Below are 22,771 nucleotides of genomic sequence, written 5' to 3' on the forward strand. Positions count from 1 at the left end.
TAAAATAAGTGCACAAAATAAACAGGCGTGCACAAGATAAAACGTGTGCACAAGAAAAACGAGCGTGCATAAGATAAATCGGCATTCATAAAACGGGTGGGATAATATTTATTTTCCCCCATAGGCTTTAAAAGTCGTTACAATTTACGCTGACGTACATGAACCGTGATTTAAAATCGATGTAAAACCCCTATCTATCGGACGCCAATGTAATGCAACAATAAATCAGTGTTCGCTATTTTGACTTTTCGGCATAAATCACACCCACACAGTGCAGCCATTTCTGAGAGAAGCTTAGTGAAAACAGAGCTTTGAATATATGAACTATCATAAAATGAAATACAACTATAAAAACTACTAATTTAATTACACTGTGTTGTCAAAAGTTTGAAGTTAAATGGAACCGTGTTTCAACTTGTTTATAAAGTAGAAATGCTAAAAATCGATCTATTTTCAATGAGTTACACTTATCGAAGTAGAAAGCTTAAAATGTTTTCAAGTTGACCCTACTGACATCAGATTGCATTTATATTTTATCTCGTGTTTAAAATTAATACGACGTTTTCCAGTTGTAAGTGTAATCTCGTTGCGTGTAAATTGGAAAAGGTTTTACTGTGTGAGAATATATTGTATCAGAGGTAGTACATTACTTAATTGTATACGTACAGCAACGAAAAGTAGTAACAGTCGAGTTTCGAGTTTCGGTGTATGTTTCCCGATTGGTACTGAGCGCGCCCACAACAGAAACAACTATTTAAGAGATATTTTAAAAAAGGTACGTCCAACGTCATTGTATGTGAATGGATGTGAAACACGTTTTCTATATTTTATTAACATTTCATAAACTTCCAAAGGCCACGTGTGTGTCTAAAATCAATATGTTCGGGACATAACTGAAGATGGTATAGTAAAATATTTTCCTAATATTACAATTCTGCTATCATCCTCTACGTTGATTCAATCCCCTTCATGCGCACCATTGTAGCTTGGCAACCAAGGAACCCGAAACTCGTCTTTAGAGATACCAATAATAACAAAGTTCGATATCACCATGACAACCGCTGATATTTACCTCGAAATCTTATAACGTGTAATTTAGAATTTTAGTTCCGGTAAATCACCGTTGGTTGGTTTAGAATTAATTCTTACTTTCTGCAAAACTGCGAACAGTCATTGCACCACGTAGTGTATGATGTAGCGATGATATGGGTCCCTCGTGTACGTTACTTGTTCACAAGGAGAGATGCATTTTATTCAGATCAACATTTAACTTCTACATCCACTTCTTTCACAACAATTATCAAACTATTTCAACCCATCAGATTGGAAACACCTCCATTGGCAGATCATATGTTGAGAAAGTTGGTCATAAATCGCAAAACAACGTTATTTTCTTTATAATAATTATGAACAATCGTGGAGCTATATAGCACCATGGTAACCAAATTTTATTTTAAAATGCTATTTATAGAACATTTCCATAGATGTTGAAACAAACCTTTTGTGATCACTTCTTTAAAACCAGGATTTGTTTAAACAACCCAAGTTTACAAAATGTGCCCGGGTCGATCAAGTAATGATATATAAATGTTCCACAACAAATCACTAGCTAACTCCATCGTACCAAAAATCTCCACCATAAAACAATGGTAAAGGCGTTCTAACACTGACAAATAACCTTCAATCCCTAAAATATAACCATCATTTTGTAAATAAACAAACTTGTTTTAAGACGACATTCTTATATTGGCCGGCAGGAGAATATATTGCAAATTGAATAAATTTTATTTATGAGTAAGATTTTACTTTAAAGTTTTTATATTGTATATACAGAATATTTTGTCAACAAGAGCGCCACGAGACTTGTTTTTGTCCCCAAATAACGCTCCATTCTCTCTCTTTCCACCACCAGACTTTCCCGCCCAAATTTTTCTTCACTTTTTTTTTATTATATTTCTGAAAATAAACCCAAATTTTGGAGCCAACAGACAAAATTTGAGTCAATTTTCAATTTGGATATTTTTCTCCCAATCTTCGGAAGAAAATTGTAAACTATAAACGGGACTTTTGTGATATTGTGATGAAAAAATGGAATTGGTGCTGAAATAGTCAAATCCACTGTTCCGAATATCATGGTTCAACACATCCGGGACAGTTGACGCGATGACAATTGAATCTATGAGAGGAGCAAAACGCCGGGCTGTCTCGCTTTCAACGAGATTTCAGCGGCCATATATAAGGTATATTGCTGGTTTAATATTCGATCAAAGGTCTTAGTTTTTAAGGTATATGATTTATTATTATTATTATTATTATTATTATTATTATTATTATTATTATTATTATAGCAAGAGTTTTAAAAACTCCTCACAAAAGATGCAACCCCGTAAAATCAGGAGAACTGATGTCATAATATGAAAATAAACGTAATCCAACTGCTGTCGCTAATAATAGTTAAACGAGCCTTCCCAAAATAGTTTGTCAATGGTTTTATGAAAATTGGCGTATATTGTGGCGGCTGCGATTAATTGAATAGTTTTGTAATCTGACCAACACCACGTCTATACAGTCAATTTGCTTGAAATTGAATTGTATGGATTGCTTGTATGTATGAATATTATATACAAATATGCATCTGTGTTTTGTGTTCAGGCGTATGATTTTAAAGTATTTTGTTTTTTATTCAAATTAACACGGTACAAGTGTGTATTGACGTGCACGTCCAAAATAACCAGGATATATAAAATATGGGACATTTAGAACCAATCTTCTTATTTAAACCACTCGCCCTTGCGCCTTCCGTCAAAATTAACCTGTGGGCGTTCTCTGGTGAAACCGTGGGCCGAGGTTATTCGCAAGTTAAATAGTTGAGTGGTGTTTAACAAATAAAGTAGTGTATTCAAGCATATTCAATCATTCATACGTCATTCATCTCCTGTATCATGACAAGCATGTAGTATTAACAAAAATAGAAGAAAAAAAATCAATAATGGCTCACCTGCCGTGTCACTAGTTCCCACTGCTGTTGTTGTTTTTCAAATTCCATTGTCTTCTATTGTTCCCGTTTATATTGTTTTGTAAATTCTATTGTTCCCGCTGATGTCGTTGTTTTGTACATTCCATTGACTTTTATTGTTTCTACTCGGGCTGCTGTTGTTGTTTTATACAATCTATTGTCTTATTGTATCATTAGATGAGACAGTAAGTCCCCCGATTCGCGAGATATTCCTTTATTCACACAACTTTAAAGTTCTTATCCGATTGGCACAGTTCCAACATGCTCCCCGATACATATCATACACGCTGACTGGAATGGACAATGCAGCCGGCGATTCGCCCTGCAAGCTAATACGATATACTGTTCTCATAACCCCGATTTAAATTATAAATTGACACGATCAATACAGCAATCTCGTTAGGATTCAAGTTCAATAATCCGATTATATGTGCGTGAGACAAATATCCACTTGACGAGACAGCCTTCTGAGATATTAATCCCGAGTGACGTAGCTATATTCCACTGTACGTTTGGATTAGAATCGTCAGTAAGCCACATTCCTAAATGTCATTATTATACATTTCCCAATCGTTGCGTTTAACCCAGAATTAATCCCTATGGTTTTACGTGGATTCTAGACAAACGCCGGGAACCGTCCTATATTTCCAATTCGGCATCGTTTTGAATCTAACCCTATTTATGGTACTAGTAAATATATTGGCCAGAATCCTAGACAAATGTCTATGTGGTTCATTGCGGCCACGCTCACCCGTGTTCGTGTTTTTGTGTATTTTTTTTCAAAAGAAATACATATGCGTCCAAGTCGCTGCTGCGGAGAACGCAAGCGTATCTATGGCAACCATCTGTTGATTTATAAACCTTGGACGACACTTGGAAATAGGTCGACATTAATTTGGTCTTCGAAGATAAACCATTTTGCCGGTCCGTCGTGTATTCATGACAACCACCTCTGGAGTTAGTTGCTAGAAATGACCAACTATTGTTGTTATCTTTCTTATCTGTGTGTATATTTAATTTTTCGTCTGGCTAGAATAAGTTTTCATTTGTTTTATAATTCAGTTAAAAACAATGAACTAGCACCACTGTACGTGTATATTATTTAACGTGTTCAATATCTTGGACTTCTTGGGCTTTTTATCTGTGGTGGGGTTTTCCCCGTCTCTTCCATGGCCAGAACGACACTTGTCTCAAGTCGTTCAATCTCCGCGTCCAGATCGATACATTCCAGCACTTCGGGATTTCTTGCCCACTCAAGTTCGTCTGGATCGGACGTTGGCATAATAACGCACATGAACTGTTTGCCGGTGCGTGTATCGTAGGGATAGATAGACATAGGAGCGAAGTTTTCGTTGTCTTCTACCCACGCACATAATTTATCGTACACGCGAGGGTATCGATGACGTAGACTTACTCCACGCTGTCGTAGATTTCGTTGGATATTAATAAAACATACCTGTCGCGATTTCTTATCGAGTCCTCCTCTTGAAGGGCTCCCAGGAGGCGCTGTCAGGATTAACGTATCCGAATCTTCCGGGATTGGTTTCATCTCTCTTTTGGGGCTCATATTTTGACTCAGTCTCAGTTTGGCGCATTTCTTAATGGTAGTCCCCTCGTGTCTCGGAAGGGGTTTAATCGGCGGCTCGTTGCTAACTACAATTGCGACGTTAACTACAAATTTATATTCGGGATTATATGATTTACACATTTTTATTAATAGCTGCATGTGTTCACCAGTCACGCCGGATTCTTCCAATTCTCTGGCAGACGTATACGTTGGTGGTATTTCGCATCCATTCACCCCATATTTTAGGTATTCTTCCGCGATTTCTGGATCAGCGAAGAGAAGTGTAATGCATCCTCTCCCTCGCGATAGATACCCAGTTCTCGCCATTCGCGAGAGTGATTGTAGACAGTCTTCATTGTGTCTGCTATGATATATCACGTGTTTACAGGCGCTACTCACGCGACTGAAAATACATTTCTTTTTGTGTTTCTCCCAGTGTGCTTTGCGACAGTCACGCGAACAGTAGTAGGTGTAGCAATTATGACAAGATTTATAAGTGTTTCTAGCTTCTCTCAATGGCATATTTTTGCCACATTTTTTGTATCGACATTTAACCATAATTAACTCTTCCCCTAATATGTCTTCCTTTTCGTCATCAATTTCTTTCTCGTCGTCAAAAGTATGACAATCGCTGCCGAAGTCGAATGTTTCTTCTCGGCTCACACAATCGTTCGAATCTGTTGTTGGCGAAATGACGATCACTGAATCAAGTGTTGCTGTGCTGACGTCAGTGGACGGAGGTTCGTCCTCGTCTTTCATGGGACTCGACGGCAAATCAAAGAAGCTGAGTTCCGCGAATTCACGCTCTTTGTCCCGATCGAGCCCTAAATTAAATGTACTCGATGTTGGACTTGGCGATAAAGCCAACAAACTGTCAATCACTTCTTCCATATTAGTTCCTGGTGCTTGGTAGCTGACTTCGCTTGACATTAAACTGTCCGTACTCTGAAAGGGACGCCTGGTAAAGCTGCCATCCGCATCTAGCGACGTGTCCGTTATAGTTACGGTTAAATCATGATGACTTCCGGGTTTTTCCCTCCTGGACAAGTCTTGGCTTGAGTACGACACCATTGGAAATTCGTGAGATCCTTCCTTCCTGCTACCATCGGGGTTGAAATGTGGATCGGGTTGCAGTTTGGGACGACCCGATAGGTCGTTCACACTCAATGAAGCCTTCTTTATAGAAAATGGAGCAGAAAGTTCGTGAAATAATTTCAAATTTTCCATTGATTTTGACGGTCTTTTTTGTTCAGGGAAAAAATTTTGTTCTCTGTCCTGACTTTGACCTGACTCAAATTCAAAAAGTCCCTCCTCGTTCACAGTTGGTAAATCGATTTTTTTCCCTACGTTTGACGTCTCGCTTTTTCTCAAAGAACGGTAACTTTCTTGCAAAGACCTACTTTCAGGGGGCCTTTGGTGAAAGTCGCTAAGACCGAATGTACGTTTAGGTCGAGTCAAGACAGAATCACTTTTCCTCCATGAGTCCTTATTTTCGTCGATGTCCTCATAGTCCATGCCAAATGATGATAATGGCATCGGATTGGCGAGATTGGGCGAAGTTGGGTATTTTGCAAGGGTTCCTGGTAGATTTTCCACCGAGTGGGCGATGATGTCATATCTCGTCATACCAGTCAGCGTTAAATCAGTTTGACTGCTGGAAGTAGTCTTTGTTGGCGGTGCAATTTCTATATCTTCTTTAGTAGGTGATGTTTTTAAGGGTTTTATTTGAACAAAGAATCGGGTGGGAGATCCCGGCAAGTCCGTATCGCCAGTTTTTACTTTGAAAGTTGTTGGACTAAAACTCCGCGACCTTGAACCGATGCCTCGATCCTTGTCAAATCGTTCAGAGGTTAATATAGATGATGTCGTCATTGGTTTCGTGTAAGAATTTGACGCCATGGAACTAGGTATTGACGTCACCGAATTTGAATAAAACTGTTCTGAGGTTGAACTTGGCGAGGAGCACCGCTCTGATGGCGTACTTCGTGGTGATGCTGTCGCATGTTTCGAATAAAACTCCCCAGAAACGGAACTTTTTGGCGATGATTTAGTTTGAGATGTTGTTCTTGACGATAATATCATATTATTCCAGTATGACGTCGAATTTAATGGTGATGTCATAGTTTTCGTATAATACGTTTCTGACGCCGACTGTGTTGTTGGTGTGGTGTAAAACGTTTCAATGTTCTCACTTGGTGAAGATTTATTCGATGTTTGTTTAGTTGAAGGGGGTATTTTAGATTTGGGCGATAACGTAATAGAATCGTGCTGTGATGACCGAGACGTATCTGTCTCATCGCCCTGAGACCAATTTTCTCTCGGTTTTATTTTGCGCGGAGATTCTGGCAGATCCCGGAGTTTAAATGTTGTATCTGCACCCGATTTTTTTGGCGATGATGCTGACGGACATTTATATTTAGTTTTATCAGGAGATGTTATGTGCTTCATTGGCGTTTTAATCGGTGATGATGGTGTTTTTATTTGTTGTGTTGGTTGAGAAGATTTTGATTCTTGTGTTACTTCATTAAGCAATGGCCGAGTTTCAAAATGAAATGACGAGGGCCGTTTTTGTTTTGTCATCCTTCTATGAGGGGGTGTATCAGTAACAGACTGCGTCGCCTTTCTATTAAGAAGGATTGAATCAGTAACAGTGTCGGGCTGCTGTGTTTGAAACTCGGGTGGCGGCATGATCAGATCAGTTGTGTCGTACTGCGTACGTTGATGTCCGCCATTTAACGCAGAATTTGTTTTTTGCGATGGATTTGAAGTTCCTGATCCCAAACTATTGGAATATAGTGACTGGTGCCTTGGAGTCGATTCAATTGAACTGGAAGTGGATCTCAGTTCCCATGGTGATTCATATTCTTTAGGCAATGCGTGTTGTCTGGGAGATGTCATTTGTGATTTTTGTTTTGGCGATGAAGTATAAGTCGGGGGTTGCCTAAGGGTCACGTCTGATGGCGAAGTGGTTCTCAGTTGCCATGGTGATTCTGTGACGACGGTATGTGAATATTCTCTCACGGAAGACGATCTCAATTCCCATGGCGAACCTCGTTGCCTTGGAGATGTACTTTCTGATGGTTTCTTAATACTTGATGAGGACGATGAAATAGCTACCCCGTGGGAAGAAAATTGTTCCGATGGAAGATATTCGTCGCGATAACGGGGCTGAGGAGAAGTATCGTGTGGGAGTCTATTAGCTGTAACTTTCAAAATGCTAGGCGGGATACTATTGGGTGGATTTATTTTTGGGGGTGCGGTGTGAGGTGGAAAGCTGTACCTGTATGATTGGGACTGCCTGCCTGATGACTTTTCAACGCTTTTTCTTACGACGTCCGAATGTTTGAACCACTCCGGCAAATCCAGAGAATTCAACGAATTTTGTATTCGCCTTTCTTCGGCGGTTGTTGCGATATCCCCCTGCCTCCTCTCAATGCTATCCAGATCTGTTTCCCGGTAGTCAAAGTGACTATTCCTCTCTATGCTCGTCCTGGGTGCTAACGCACTGTACCGGTAATCATTGCTTTTTACATTCTCTGATGTCACAGTGTCTTCATCAGTGGTTTGGCCATCGCTTATTTCATGAACTTCGGCAATGTTAGCAAATGTGCAAGATATATGTGGCTTCTTTTTCCTTGGTGTGTTTGCCATTAATGAGAGTGGTGGGGGTGATGGTAGGGGGTTTCCGGTCATTCGTGTCGGGCTCCGCTGATAATTAGTTCTCATGCTCTCGTCCTTTTTATCGGCTCTCGCCAAGGCATTTTCTATCGAGTTTACAATGCTCCGATACGTAGGAGGCTCACGTGGACGTGAATTATCTTTAATTGTGCGATTATCTTGGTTTTGCGAACTTGATTCAGACACATACCGAGGATTTTCACGATTAGTGGTTTGGTTAATTATCTTGGCAGAAACCGGCGACATCGCAGGAGCAGCTCGGTGTTCAGGCCGTCGTCGAGTCACCTCATATTGCCGCGTTCGCGTTGGTGATATCGGAGTTACTGCATGTGAGATAATACTAGCTTCGTAGGTATCTACCTTGCCCCGAAACCTCTTCTGAAATGCCATAGAAACACTGTCCGCCGATGAATCTCCACCCTCGGCAAAGAAAGCCCTCCTGGCCGCAGCATTCACTTCTCGTGGTGAGCGAGGTCTGACGTCTACTTTATGTCGGCTGTCTGATTCAGTATCAGTATGCGCACACACGCGGATAGCACTGCCCCCATTTGACGATTCCGTCCTTGCGTCACGACTTAATGAGATGTGTTCTCTCTCCTCGATTTGTGCATTCCTACTTTCAGGTGCTGTGCACGTAGCATACGGCAAGGACATGCCCGTATCACGAGGCTGGGAACGCCCGGTATCCGTGCCGTAGACACCATCTAACGCTGTTGGATCGATGCCAACTATTGGAGAACGTTTATTTCTTGCGTTCAACTTATCCTCGCGTGGATTATGAACGTCTCCCTGTAAAAATAAACAAAAGAAAAGAAAGAAATCTTCGATAACATCTCAACTAAAATATGAGAGGAAGTGATCAGTGACCTAAATAATAGATGATGCAACGACATCAATCTTTTTTCTTGTTAATGGATATGCTCAGTTACATACGCAAAATGATGCGCCTCCAGTGGCGCTGTTTTCATAGCCGAGAGAAATCTGACAGATCGTATCAGTATTCGCCGTATTTGCGCATGCTTTACTACGCTGACACTAGCGACCTTAAAAATGCAACGTATATTTCCATAACAATAGCAGCAATTGTTTTGCTGTACGTGCTTTTGTTTAGCTGTACAGCGGAGGCGTACGAAGTTGAGGCTATGCTTTGACGCAGGCTATCACCGTGTGAACGAGAATCGTAAACATGTTTTCACAATCTAACTACTAGCATTTAAACACGTGTTTAAAAAATGACGTATGTGACCAAGTTTATACTATTGCTAAATTGCTCTTTAGACCCCATAAACATGCTCTTCACAATTTACTGTGACTCGACTGGTACCATCCAGTGTTAAGTAGTTATCACAACACAATGTTGTTCGTTTGATAAGCTGGGCCAATTATGTGAATTTAGAATGTCTATTGATTTATGTCATTGTAAGAAGTGAATGCTGTAGCCCTATTATATGCATGAATAACGTTTTTCAACTACAAGGTTCACCGTATACTCTACACGATGCCGCGATTCACTGGCACACAAAATGTGTTACCATTCACTTAGCAACCGACCCCGAAAATTGTCTCTAAAATAAAAAAAAATCACACAGCTATCAAAATCTGTACTCACCTGGTATTGACGGTAATCCGTTTCCCAGCGTTGATTTCCATCATGTTGGTTGCTCGTCCCCAGGGGACCCGTTTTATTGTACATAGGTCGTAACTCACATTCGTGTTTGTTCGCTTTACTACGATATGTTTGCGTAGTGTTGGATATTCCCTTTAAACGAGCACCGACGTCTCTCACCTCCTTAGGGGGTGGGTCGTGATTGTGTCCCCTGGAATGAATAGCGCCCGTGTTGTTTTTTGCTCTGTTAGGGACGTGTCCGTTGTGAGAGTTGGTACTGCTGCACGTACTTGCCATGCCACTGTCCGTTTCAGTTATCAGATCGCCAACAACGCCATGGTCTCGTCGTTCCATGTTTACACGCAAATCCTTATCGCGATAATATTCAACCACCTGTCGATTTTGATCCGCGTATAACCGACTTCGATCGTTACATCTTAAAGTTTTATAATAAGTGCTACCATCATGATCCCCAGCATAGTGCTGTTTGTTTACCGTAGAATAGTTAGTCATATTCCCATTATAGCCTGGTTCTTCATTGCGACTTGTGGGTTCCATTTGTTGATTATATATCGGTGTTGGGTCGAATTGGTGCGTGGTTTGTGTCACGGCGGGTCCCTCTGACGTGTTGCTATTAATATCCACATAATATTTGCCGTAACTAGACATTGTAATATCCGAACTACCGTCCATTGGTACGTGCTTTGACCCGGACGAGTTAAAAACGAATCGCGTCGACATATTTTCCATAGTCCCCGACTTCTCTGCGTCACTAAACAGCGAACTCTCTGATTTCAGTTTTGCAGCGGAGCGTGTCGAGCAGCTTTTATCCGTTACCGCATATCCTGTGTCCGCTCTTAGTACGGCGGAGTTGGGTTGTTCTGCACTTTTTGCATGTGCGTCAGACGCTGTAGTATTGGACGGCAATAAATTCAGATTAATATCGTGTAGTCCTCTGTCGTTTAAATCGTCTGACACTAAAGCCGTATTGCGATTTGACTGACAATAGTCATTCATAATGGACGCTTGATAACCTTTTTCGCTCACTCCGCCCCATTGTTTACTGTTCGGTAAACCATTTACTATTAAATTCAACCCGTTAACGCTTAAGGTACTGTTCGTGTCAGCCAATCGATTGGACGACGAGTACACGACACTTATAACCGGGTCAGCCCCCTCATGCGGCGAACTTTGGGGGTTAAGCCCGTGATCTTTGTCACCTGTGCTACTGTTAATCGTCGCAGTAGATGTTTCCGATAAAATACACTTTTCAATAAAAGACCGCAGAGCGTCATTTCGCTCGTTTTCATCTACGTAGCTCACGTCACTCAGTTTCCCACATTCTCCGACCTCTTTGCTCTCTTCTGAGTCGCTCTGCTCCTCATTTTCCGTTTCTTCTTGGATAATATCAAGCCCTGAAAAGAAATCCTTTCCTAAAAGTTCAACCTTGTTTTTTAAGCGCTTTGCGCTTCGACTATTTGAGTTCTCCGTATAGTTGTTATTATTTTTCTCAGTACACAAATCTTCGTAACTGTCGTCGTCTATGATTGCCCCGTATTCTTTATTGCGGCAGTTGACATCTGGTTCGTTCACGCTGGACATCACGGTAATTTCCGCTTCGCTACGGTCCAAATCACTGTCGTCCAGACGAGTAGCCTTACCACGGTTCCCGCCTGCACATCTCACCTGCCTCGCTACGTTATTGCGTGGCTGCGTCGCGATCAAGTCGACGCTTCTCATGTTATTCATGTACAGCCAGGTAATAGAGAGACCGACAGTGCTTGCAATAATCCCAGCAATCACAACAACGTCGACATTCCTCGCTGTCTCCCGTGTGTTCGATCTTCCCTGCTTCGATGCATCTCTCTCAGTCAGACAGCGCTTGGTGAGTGACGATCGGGGCGCGTTGCCTCGAATTCAAATTTCCCATCCCCTTGTGACTGCTACCTTATTACTACTGTGTCAGATATGACCCCGCGTCTAAACGCACTGAATACTCATTAAGCTCAATCGACTCGCCTCTGTATTACCATACCTCTCAATTATAGCCAAATAAGGATCTCGGAATTTTTACCATTGTACGCCACCCGCTGCCGTCACCAATGTTTTTCATTGGTTTATAGTACACATAATTACCTACACACGCAATGCATGTCATTCACAAACAATAACACAAGCATATTTCGATGAATTCATTAATTGCGGATCCTATCCATGTGCCCATACATATTGTACGTAATACAGTCGTATACTCCCAAGGGAAGGTGTTCACGCAAACGTGGCTGAAAGTATACCGTTTTTGTGTTTTGTTTTATTGCCAGCAATTTTTCTATATCATAAACACTTTAAAATAGCCAATTAGAAGCCAGAGATTTCCCATGTGGCCACGAAAATAAGTGTTTGCTTTATTGGGTACAATACCACTAATGCCATCTAATGAGGCGTAAGTGGTATATTTTGTGTTCTTATGACATCACTAATAATGAAATGAGGATTCCCATTGGATTTAGCGCAAAACAATATGGCGGTGATTTGTATAAAGGCACTGCTGGTTAGCCGTGAGTCTCATGTGAAGCGACCATTCAAGGCGGTCGATATTTGTGTCGTATAGCGTTATATATTGACTAAGTAGTCTTGATTTCCATCACATATATCGTTGACGCATGCAAAATTGATTTTCTCACAAATGATTTTTTTTTGTGGTGCGTCGTGGACGCATGATAATTGTAACATTGCTTTTGCTGAAAGCCATGAATTCATTATCTAATTTTTTTAACGCAATCCGAGGTAGGTTACATTTTCGTAGAAACGAAACCCCAACCTTTCATCTAGCTCAGGTTGTTTGGCATATATGTTTAGAATACGCCACATCGCACCATATGATCAGATATTCACCAGTTGCCGTGTGACGTGGTTTTAAGAGTTATGTGAACGTTTCATCAAATAACTTTTTAAATATTTACGTCTCCATCATTTTAAGTTCTGCAATTTAATATAAGTGTAAATGGTTTTGTTTTTTGGTCTTTCTCTTGTAAAGCAAAATAATATCTGAATGTTCATATTGCTACGATTGATTGATTATTGATCGGTCCAATTATTGATTGATTGATTGAATGCGAGGTTTCAATATACATACTAATTAGGGGAGTAAAGAAACATTTATAAGACTTAGAAAACATAAGGAAAGTAGAAAGGTAGATCGTTGTAGATGGTGAACTATGGATATAATCATACTCAGTCGGCATGGAGTATTTTCGTAAATTGTAATTAATTGTTTTTATTTTTGTAATAATGCAATTTAAATAAATAAAAGACATAAATTCGTAGACATGGGCAAGGTGTGAAATGTAATCACCTATTTTATTCGTCTGTAATTTGTATAAAGATCTTTTTTGCAAGCGTATAAAGCATTTTCCACATTAAATGTCGCAATTCGTACGCAATTGATTCTTAAACACGATTATCAAATTATATTATAAAAATGTAAAATGGGAATAGGAATTTGCTTTATCTGTAAAATGTAAAAACCTATCTTTTACTGTAAATGGAACTTTTTATTTTATTTCCTGTAAAAACGTAAAATGCCTTTTTTATTTCCTGTAACCTGTACCAGCTATCCCCCCCCCCCCCACACACACACAGAGACAGACAGACACCGTGACTGCGAGTACGAGTTTAATTTAACTTTATAATCACCTGATAGTTATCATGCGAAAGTTATATTTGTTGTGGGGAAAAAACATACTATGTCGGGAAAACTGTACAGCGACTCGTGTATTTATTTAGCACTCTCTGTATCATTTAAAATAGTAAACCGTTCTGAAAACATCAAAACTAATTTTAAGAACATTTAAAAAAAATGTGAAAACAAGAAACATGACCGTTATGACTTACATTATAGCGTTCAGATAAGACTTCCCATTGTTTCTTTTCTCAAATTGTCATGTTTATAACTATTTTCTTTTCTTTTTTAACATCACAATAAATCATGTTCAAAAAATTTAGACACAATGACACAATTCTACGTGCAATGAAGTAAAATCGAATGAATACTGCGTGATGTATGGGGTAGGTGCGCAGTGGTTTATTTTCAACATTCAGTGAAAGCTGTCACTTGGGTTTAATATAACCCAGACTTTAGACGCTACATCTCCGATATTTTATCGATGTTTGTCCATGTGTGTATATGTCTGCCTGTACTTGTATTTCTTGCACTGGCGAACGACGACCTTGGATATCGATAACGATGCCTTGTACTAATCCTTTTCTCAGTATACACGACTATGTTTCGGAGAAAGTGATTATCCTTTTCTTAAGTCTGTAATTTAATTTATTTGGGTCTGAATACGAAAAAGGTCAGCGTCAAATTAGCGAATCTTATCGAATCATGTTATAGATTATCGAACGCCAAGCAGAAATCACTGATACACCAAAGTAGGTGTTATTGACACCGAATTAGATTTGAACAGAAAACACTACACTTCGTTATGCGCCGTGCACTCAAGCTGAGCCCCTATCTAGAAGCACCTGCGTAACCATGGAGACTGAGATATCAATATCTGTAGTTAATTTCCTGCGGCGTCAAACTTGTCTTGTTATTATACACCGCTAATTCTGTTGTCCCTCGGAGATGGAAAGAAATGGGGGGGGGGAGGGCAGGGATGCTAGGAGGGGCGTGATGTGATTAACTACATTGATGAGAAATTAGCTCAGCTTCAATATAATTCTTGGAAATTAGTTGTTTTCAGTCTTCACCGACTTTATTTCAGAGGTGAAGCATAAGCACTATTATACTAGCCGCGCCAGCGATGAAGCGCTTTAGTGACGGAAGTGAGTGAAAGGGACGTTATTCGCAGTGTAGATATTGTTTTGAACTGCGGTCGACCGTCAATAAAAGTACTGTTTTTAAGCGATTTACTATAATTTGCAAAATGACAAACTATCACACAACTAAACACACTTTAAATAATTGAAAGGACAACGTTGACGGTCATTTACGTAAGTGTGACGTCACAGAAGTATGAACGATGCGAGTTACGTTCCGATATGATTACCTGCATACGTAAATAGAACAGAGGCGGCGAAATTTTACATAAGGGGGCGAGATCTGCCCACCAACCTTGCGCTGAAGGGAGCCGGGGGCAAGCTCCTCCTTAAAAATGTTGAAATCTAGATTCTCTGAAACGCTATTTCCTGTATTTTGTGGGGCAAATTTTGCTGACCCACGGGGTTTCAGCTTGATTTTTGAGGGGCGACGCCCCAGCATTTTTTCGAGGGGGCGACCTCCCCCCCCCCGTGCAACCGTCACTGTAGAATAGGTTATAGTCGCACCGTACCGACTTACCAGTGATAATAGATACATGACAGATAAAGCAGTATCACGTAGGCATGTAGTCACGATCATTTTCAATATTTTTTTATTTTTTGTTCTAATGCAGCTGTTTTGATTATTTGTGCACATTTAGGTGGTAAAACGAAATATCCGTGGTCATAATAATTCCATGTTACCAAGAAAGTACTGTTAGTTGTCTAATTTCGGTAATTTTCAAAATAATCCTAACTTTGAATCTTCGGTCTCTGACTCGGTCTGAGCGTAAATATGACTTCCGTAAGACAGGTACGGGAGTGTGGGGTACACAGATGCCTCATATGCATCCACGAACTTCTCTTATTTTTCATCCAGGTCAAACTATCTTTAAAGCGCGATGGTCGTCGCGCTGCTCATGTGCAACACTTGTGTTGATAAACATTGATTTTCCCACAATCCAATACGCTTTTCAAATGGAAATCACAAGTATGCGATTTGACCTGGGTGCGACTTGCACTAATTACCGTCGGTGACTCCTTTGATACTTTCCAATCACCTACAAAATACCTAATTAAAGCTTAGAAACGTCTTAGTATGTAATCGTTGATCTGCGCAACAGTCAAAGTCGCCAGCTTTGTTTATATGAGACCCATATATCTCGTGCATGCGTAGCGCGACGACTACCGCCCTTTAAACAGTTTCCGACATTTAGTTCACACAAGGACCATTGCCTTCCCTCGGACACTCAATTTAACATCTTGCTGACGACAGTCAACCGTAGTTATGGAAACAGCTTTTGTAGATATACATGTACTCGGAGTATACATTACGTATGCACAGATCACGTGACTGTCGTTCGATTATACGAATTATATCAAATGTATGGTTGGAAAAACTTTGTTATGTCTTTACCGATATAGACCGATGTCTGCACAGACTGTTGCCCAAATGTGGCGTTGTTCATGTCGTCAACGACTGTTGCCCAAAAGGGGCGTTATCCGGTGGCGTTACTCATGCCTGTACCCATTCAGTTTCTCCGATTGTTTATTCAAAATAATAACCAAATTAACAGACAATGGCTTGTCAACGCTCCTAGGGAATTCGTCTAGAGGCTTCACCGAAATCTTTTTGAATTCTTGTTCGTACCGAAATTCACTTGTGAATGTATACAGTATAAACCACTTTACTTGGCATATTATCACGTGTTTTCTTAGTTTGCATACATGATATGGATTCAAAACTATAACTAACAAATTTGCAAAAAAAAAAACTGCGGCTCGTGGTCATTTAACACGAAGAGTGAATTACAATCGGAGACAATGACATCCCATATTTCCACCCCAGTGATTGAAATGTACCACTTTAATTCGTATTATGTCAATCTATACAAAATATATAAGATGTGATTATCAACATTTATTGTGAACTATTTCGATTCCAAAACGTAATATATTTGATTATATGGAGGTTTGTGAAAATTGACTAGCGTGGGGGAAAACTGGTGTATACCTGATTGTGTGCCAGTCACGATCTGTCATTTTCTAAAATGCCATGTGACGTAATTACACTAAAGTGTGGCCATTCTGTGAAATCAGGTGACCGTTCCATTTATTTCTCATCAGAGAGCACCATCAATCACGTGTTGTCGCTAGTATCACTCAATTTCATGCTGAATTGAGTTCGTACGATGCTTTGATAATGTTAATCTTCTAACCTATCTAGTCCTTTGAATTCTAGCCAATGGAGGGCGCTGTCGCGACAGATTTTATCCTGAATTCAAGTTTTAAAAATCAAGTAGGACCAGGTAGGATATATAGACAATTTTAGCATTAGGTTGTCACAAACTTGAAGCCTGGTCATAAATTTGCGAAATGCCGTTGGATCTCTGCTAAATGCGGACATTTTAATGCTAAAATTAAAGCGGGAGAGTCGTCACCTGCGCACGCACGGGAATTGAGTCCCTAAGCGACGATAACAGCATGGGTAGACGCTTGTTTGTAAACAATGACACGCTATGGCCATCTGACGCATGAGCAGGTGACGACTCCCCCGCTTTAACACAACTTGCGCCTCACGTACGCTCGGACTCAAGCACGTCATAGCGCCTGCAGATGAATAATAAATGTATTGAAGGGGCATGTTTTTACCCTGGGCACTTGGTTGTCAAAATAGTATGCCAAATATTTGTTGTGACAGCGAAAAATAGTACATAATGAAGTATCAAAACTATCCAGGAATATCGCGCCAAGCAGAGTGACGTATCATGTCCATGCGGTCCTACGCTGCGTTTCCATGGTAATTAGTTGGCGCTGAATAATTCAGAGGGGGGCAAGGGTTATTTTCGTTCAACGTAATTGCAATATTTTTTTGTTCGTACAACGTAAATTGATAAAAATAAATTCCGTAATTCTGTTAGACGTACAACGTAATCAATCAGATATTTTTTTCGTACACTGTAAAAATGTGTCGTTTTTCTTGGTACGTACAAGAATTTACATCCAAATAAGTCGTAAAGAATAATACAGGGAAATTACATTTTCGAAACTGTAAAACGACTAGATGACACAATTCACTGCAAAATTCAATTTTCACTGTAAACTGTAAAAACGTCTTTTTTTTCCTTGTAAATTGTAAAAATCCCCTTTTATTTCCCGTAAAATTGTACCAGCTACCCCCTTGCCCCCCCCCCCCCTCGAGTTAACGGAGACAACCAGAACAACATCTGACGATAGAGGGTGCTGTGCTGTAAACTGTGTTAACATTACTGGTGGCTCAAAAATGCCGTTTACGTGAAAGCAATTTCGTTCTACTCATCGACACACGAGAAATGGCTGGAAATATTAATTATACACGACCGGATACTCTAATGAAATCAGCAGTGAAACGCCAGTGAAAATCGCTGGTGTCAGCGAAAAAGACAAAATGACTTCTGCTTGTTCAGCAGTGTATCCTCGGGGGCGGAGCTACGTCACAGGACGTTCCACGTTGCTAAGACGCGCACCACTGTACATGCATTTCTATGGGCTCTTTTCGCGCTGCTGTGGAACGCCGGTCGAGCCGGTGAAAATTTGAGAAAACAATACAAACTCAACTTCTAAGTAATCCTGAACAACCAAATTTATATATGTTACATACGTAGGACTAATCTGGTTACACTGTTCAGGGGAGTCTCAACAATCATCCTAAAGTACCGTTTTCTGCGAGTTTTAGGCCTTTGTTTTCACCGCCAGGGTTGCCAAGCGGTGAAAATGCCCGGATGTCCGCGCCCGAGGATAGCAGTATGTCATATTTAAAAATAGCACAGGAAACCGATTACCGCACACTTTTTTTCCACCAACAAACTATCAGTTTTAAAGCGATTCCGCATCTGGAAGTATCGGCATCTGCAAGTACATGTACGTCATTTTAGAGTGAATTGACGCCCATTGTAAGGGTACTTCGCATCGATAATATTATGGGAATTTCTGTCCAGCAAAGTCGTGCTAGTATTGGTGTCTTCAACCGACTCAGTACATCTACAGTCCCTCGGCACGGTGGTCCCTCAATTTGTCGGCGAAGAAAGAGAATATCAAACGTTCGAACTGTCAATGTTACTGCTTTTCTGCGCTTTGCATCGGCCATGTTGTTGGTTCGCGTGAACGATGCAGAAAAACACTGATCGGATTTACGGACTTACCCTTCAATTCGTATTCCGGCAGGTAATCGGCGATCGAGATTTCTCGTCACGCAGTGCTGTCTCATGAATATTCATGAATATGTGGAAAAACCATTAGGGTCGATGAGAGTACAGTAAACATGGTGAAATGGTTCGTTAAACGAACCACAGTTTTACAAAGCTTAAGTCGCCGCCAAGTTCATTTCCTTGAGAGGGGAAACTATGAAACAAACCCTCTTCAACTGTGGCGAAGGAATCAGAAGACTTTCCGTCATGACAATGTTTAGAAGGGTTTGACCATTAGGGGTGGCAGAAACTGCATATCTCTTTTTGTTTAGCTGTGATTAATTTTTTGTTTATGTTTTAATCATTGTGTGTATTTTTCTTTTCCTATACACTGGTAGGATTTTGAGTTTTTTAATGTTGATTTCACTGAATTAGCACAGACTGTACACGTATGTTAGAGAATTATGCTGCTTCATCGAATGTGTCCTACAAGAACTGTTGAACGGAGTTTGGTGTTCACGATAAATCATAATCCAATGTATTCATCAACATACTGCATCAAATAACAGTATTGAAAATGGCATGTTTCAACCACTATTGCACATTTAAACGTATGAGATCTTCGCCAATAATAACAATTTGAGACTGAGACAGGATAATGTCGTCTATTCACTTACTAATTGAGAGGTACTCTTCAGAGCTGGCGCACGTGAATGACGACAATGTTGATAACAAGGTGAACTACGGTAGTAACTAAACCAAAAGTAAATGGCATGCCTGGAGTAACTTATTGTCGGCAGCACAGATCTGTAGATACGAATTTGCAAGGTTAATGACACTGAATACAAGTGTTTGAGATTTGCGTGTGATTCGTTCATATGAACTCGAATAACCCCTCGGCTGCTTCATTGAAACTGAAAACATTTTAATCGAAGCTGTGACAATAACAGACAATGAAGTGGGCTTGGTCAATTGGTATCTCGTAATATGCTTGTCATTATGCTGGTCGTCCAACAATAAAAAAATACTGTTTTTTGTTGTAGTTGTATTTTAGACGGTGACAACGTAAGACTGATATTTATATTATGTGTTACTCACAAGCTTACATATCATGATTCTCAATTTCAGTTATAACACATTACTATACTACAAACTGTTTGTACCTTTTTAATTTTCAGTGGTAATGGATGTTTTTAGTTTGGCTTACCTCCATATTGTCACCACGTTTTGAAGCTAACTTTAAAGCGGGAGGGTCGTCACCTGCGCACGCGCGAGTCCCAAGCGACGATAACAACACACGCTAAAAACGCAAAGGTTCATGGATAGACGCTTGTTTGTAAACAATGACACGCTATGACTATCTGACGCATGCACAGGTAACGACTCCCCCACTTTAACGTAGTTTGCATTCTTAATAATCCCTGATTCCCGACCCGAACAAAGTATTTCTAACATCATGAGCTATTCAGAATACATTCAATCGTGTACAGCTGAAAAATGTTTGGAAAGAATCCGCGGCAAAGAGATTTGAACGACTTTGCTTACAGACATCTCGGCCATTTTGACGTCATGGCCGCTAGAGGGCCAAATTTGATTTATGACGGAACATGCGCAAAGTGCAAAAAACAAGTCATTGAAAATGACGCAGTTCCCGTTAAAAGTTCTCTGTGTGCTCGTCATATTAAAGCGCGGGGGGGGGGGTGTCGCGAGCGTGTCCTTGAAACTTAAATCCCAAGTGGCAAATGCAACAGATTGTTTATTTACATCAAATTCGACCACGTGTTGCGTGACGACCCCTCCAGTTTAAGACATGGCAAAGAAAACATAGATCACATGTGAAAGTAAAACAAATTGAGGTGCATGTCTATGTTATTGCTTTTGCTAAAATTGTTTAGAGTATGTTTGATAAAATGCAAGTCTGAGGATGGGAATGAGGCACTAAAATTACATTACCATACATCTCATGAATATGAATGCATGTTGCCATGATGCCCTACAATAAATCTTTACATGGGGCTTACAATGTTAACATATGTGTAATGATCGAATTTGAGATTCTGGGATAGGGAATACAGCAATTGCAACTCTTTGTAATTGTATTGTTAGTTCCGGACTAAAGTGGCTAATAGACCCTTTGTACAAGTCAAGCGCGCTCTTGTGTTAAATAATATGGTGAAAGCAGTGTCCTCAAATTTGCAGTTCAAAATAATGTGTTGAATACAATTTAACGTTTATCATGCCTCTAATTTAAATTCACATGGCAGGGGGTGTCAAACAATGGTGATCTGTCTGTGAATTACACTTGCCCATCTACATCATAAAATTAAAAGAACTCTCCCCGCAGGTGGCATAGTTCATCAGTTTATTAGTGTAAAACGTCCATTTATGACATGCTAAATATCAATGGAAATGATACATGGGTGACAGAGATATAGTAATATAAAATAAAAATAGCCGTTATTCGGCCATCTTTGATCTGATTATGAAACAAACTGACATGTATGATGTATGTGCCAAATACGAATAAAAATGTACACAAATCTTGGAAATATAGTAATAAGGCCAAAACAAAAAGTCAGATGGCTGTCAATCGGCCATCCTTGATCCGATTTTGAAACAAATTGTCATGGACAAGTATCCTAACATGTATAAAGTATGTGCCAGATTTGAATGAAAACTGACAAAGCATTTTAAAAGAACAAGATGCCTGCCAGTCGGCCATCTTTGATCCAATTGCGAAAGAAATTGTCATGGACATGTATCATATGTATAATTTACTAGTATGTACCAAGTTTGAATGAAAACTGACAAAGCATGTCCAAAATACGACATTTAAAAACAACAACAAGATGGCTGCCAGTCGGACATTTTGAATCGAATCGCTAAACCACTGGATGTGCATATGTCCCACATAAAGTACTAGACACATGCAAAGAATGAACGGAATTGGTCCAAAGGATTCTGAAATATGACTCCAGACGGACGGACGCACAGACGGACGGACGAAGACCGAATTATAAATAAAAAATTAAAAACACAATCTGGATCGCTTAGCTCGGGCTAATGCCCAAAATGCCACTTTATTGTTTCGTATTAGAACTAACCTACTTCTTAGAAAATTGTAAGTTAAAGGGCGCTGGTCGTCGAGCTGCGCATGGGCGACATTTGTGTTGATAAACATTGATTTTCCCACAATCCATTGCACTTTCCTAATGGAAATCACGAGTATGAGGTTATATATGGGCGTGACTTGCACAAATTACCGCCGTTGATACCGTACCTTCTTTTACTTCGATACCTTCCAATCACCTAAAAAATACCCAATTAAAGCTTTGTAGCGGCTCAGTTTGTACTCCTTGATCTGCGCAACAGTCAAAGTCGCCATCTTTGTTTGTATGAGACCCATATATCTCGCGCATGCGTGGCGCGTCGGCTACAGCCCTTTAATTGTCTTCTGCTTAAAACTTACTTTTGAAATATATGTTGTTCTTAACTTTTTTAACAAAACGATTCGTATTGCCTTGAAGGTTTCTTATCCGTAGATTTGTCGGCTACCCACATGACTATAGTGCCCTGTCTTTGTTGTGAATCATTTTTTGCAGAAACGTTGTATTTAAATTTAGAGATCGTGTTTTTCTTGTCCAACAACGGTATATTGTCTAGTTTATGGAATAGTGAGGCCAGCTTTCTTACAGTGTTGGAATTAAATATTATACTGACTACTTATTTATTTTTCTGTATTTTTTATACGTTCGTACACCCCCTCCCCCGAGTTTAAAAAAAATCGAAAATATTTTGTTCTTATACTTTTCCCTGTAGAGTCCTACATGCTCTGTAATCCACATACATTAATATTACGTCTATGTAAAAAAATAGTCAGTGACCGCATTTCTTTGCACACTAGAATACGTATTATGTGTAGGTCTCATGCCACT

General features: G+C 40.0%; 1 protein-coding gene and 1 pseudogene across 2 annotated transcripts in view; both read right to left on the reverse strand.

Moving 5' to 3' along the window:
• LOC100373072 (uncharacterized) overlaps positions 1–10,684 on the reverse strand; it is a 57,526-nt gene extending 46,842 nt beyond the window's left edge. Inside the window, exons 1-2 of one of the 2 annotated variants that reach the window (XR_014926859.1) lie at positions 9,871–10,684; positions 2,999–9,050 (exon numbers count right to left, since the gene is read on the reverse strand). Coding sequence is in view for 1 of the 2 variants with exons in the window: in XM_002736866.3 (XP_002736912.3) it covers positions 4,128–9,050; positions 9,871–10,617 (5,670 nt within the window). In the remaining variant the exon portion in view is untranslated. Of the gene's footprint in view, positions 1–2,670; positions 9,051–9,870 lie in introns of those variants that run through there. The other variant, XM_002736866.3, reaches the window with a different exon arrangement.
• Positions 10,685–10,724: 40 nt separating this feature from the next.
• Positions 10,725–11,901, reverse strand: LOC144356169 (uncharacterized; annotated as a pseudogene).
• Positions 11,902–22,771: the final 10,870 nt, after the last annotated feature.

The sequence above is a fragment of the Saccoglossus kowalevskii genome, chromosome 17, assembly GCF_978046115.1.
Source record: "Saccoglossus kowalevskii chromosome 17, keSacKowa6.1, whole genome shotgun sequence".
Lineage (NCBI taxonomy): Eukaryota > Metazoa > Hemichordata > Enteropneusta > Harrimaniidae > Saccoglossus > Saccoglossus kowalevskii.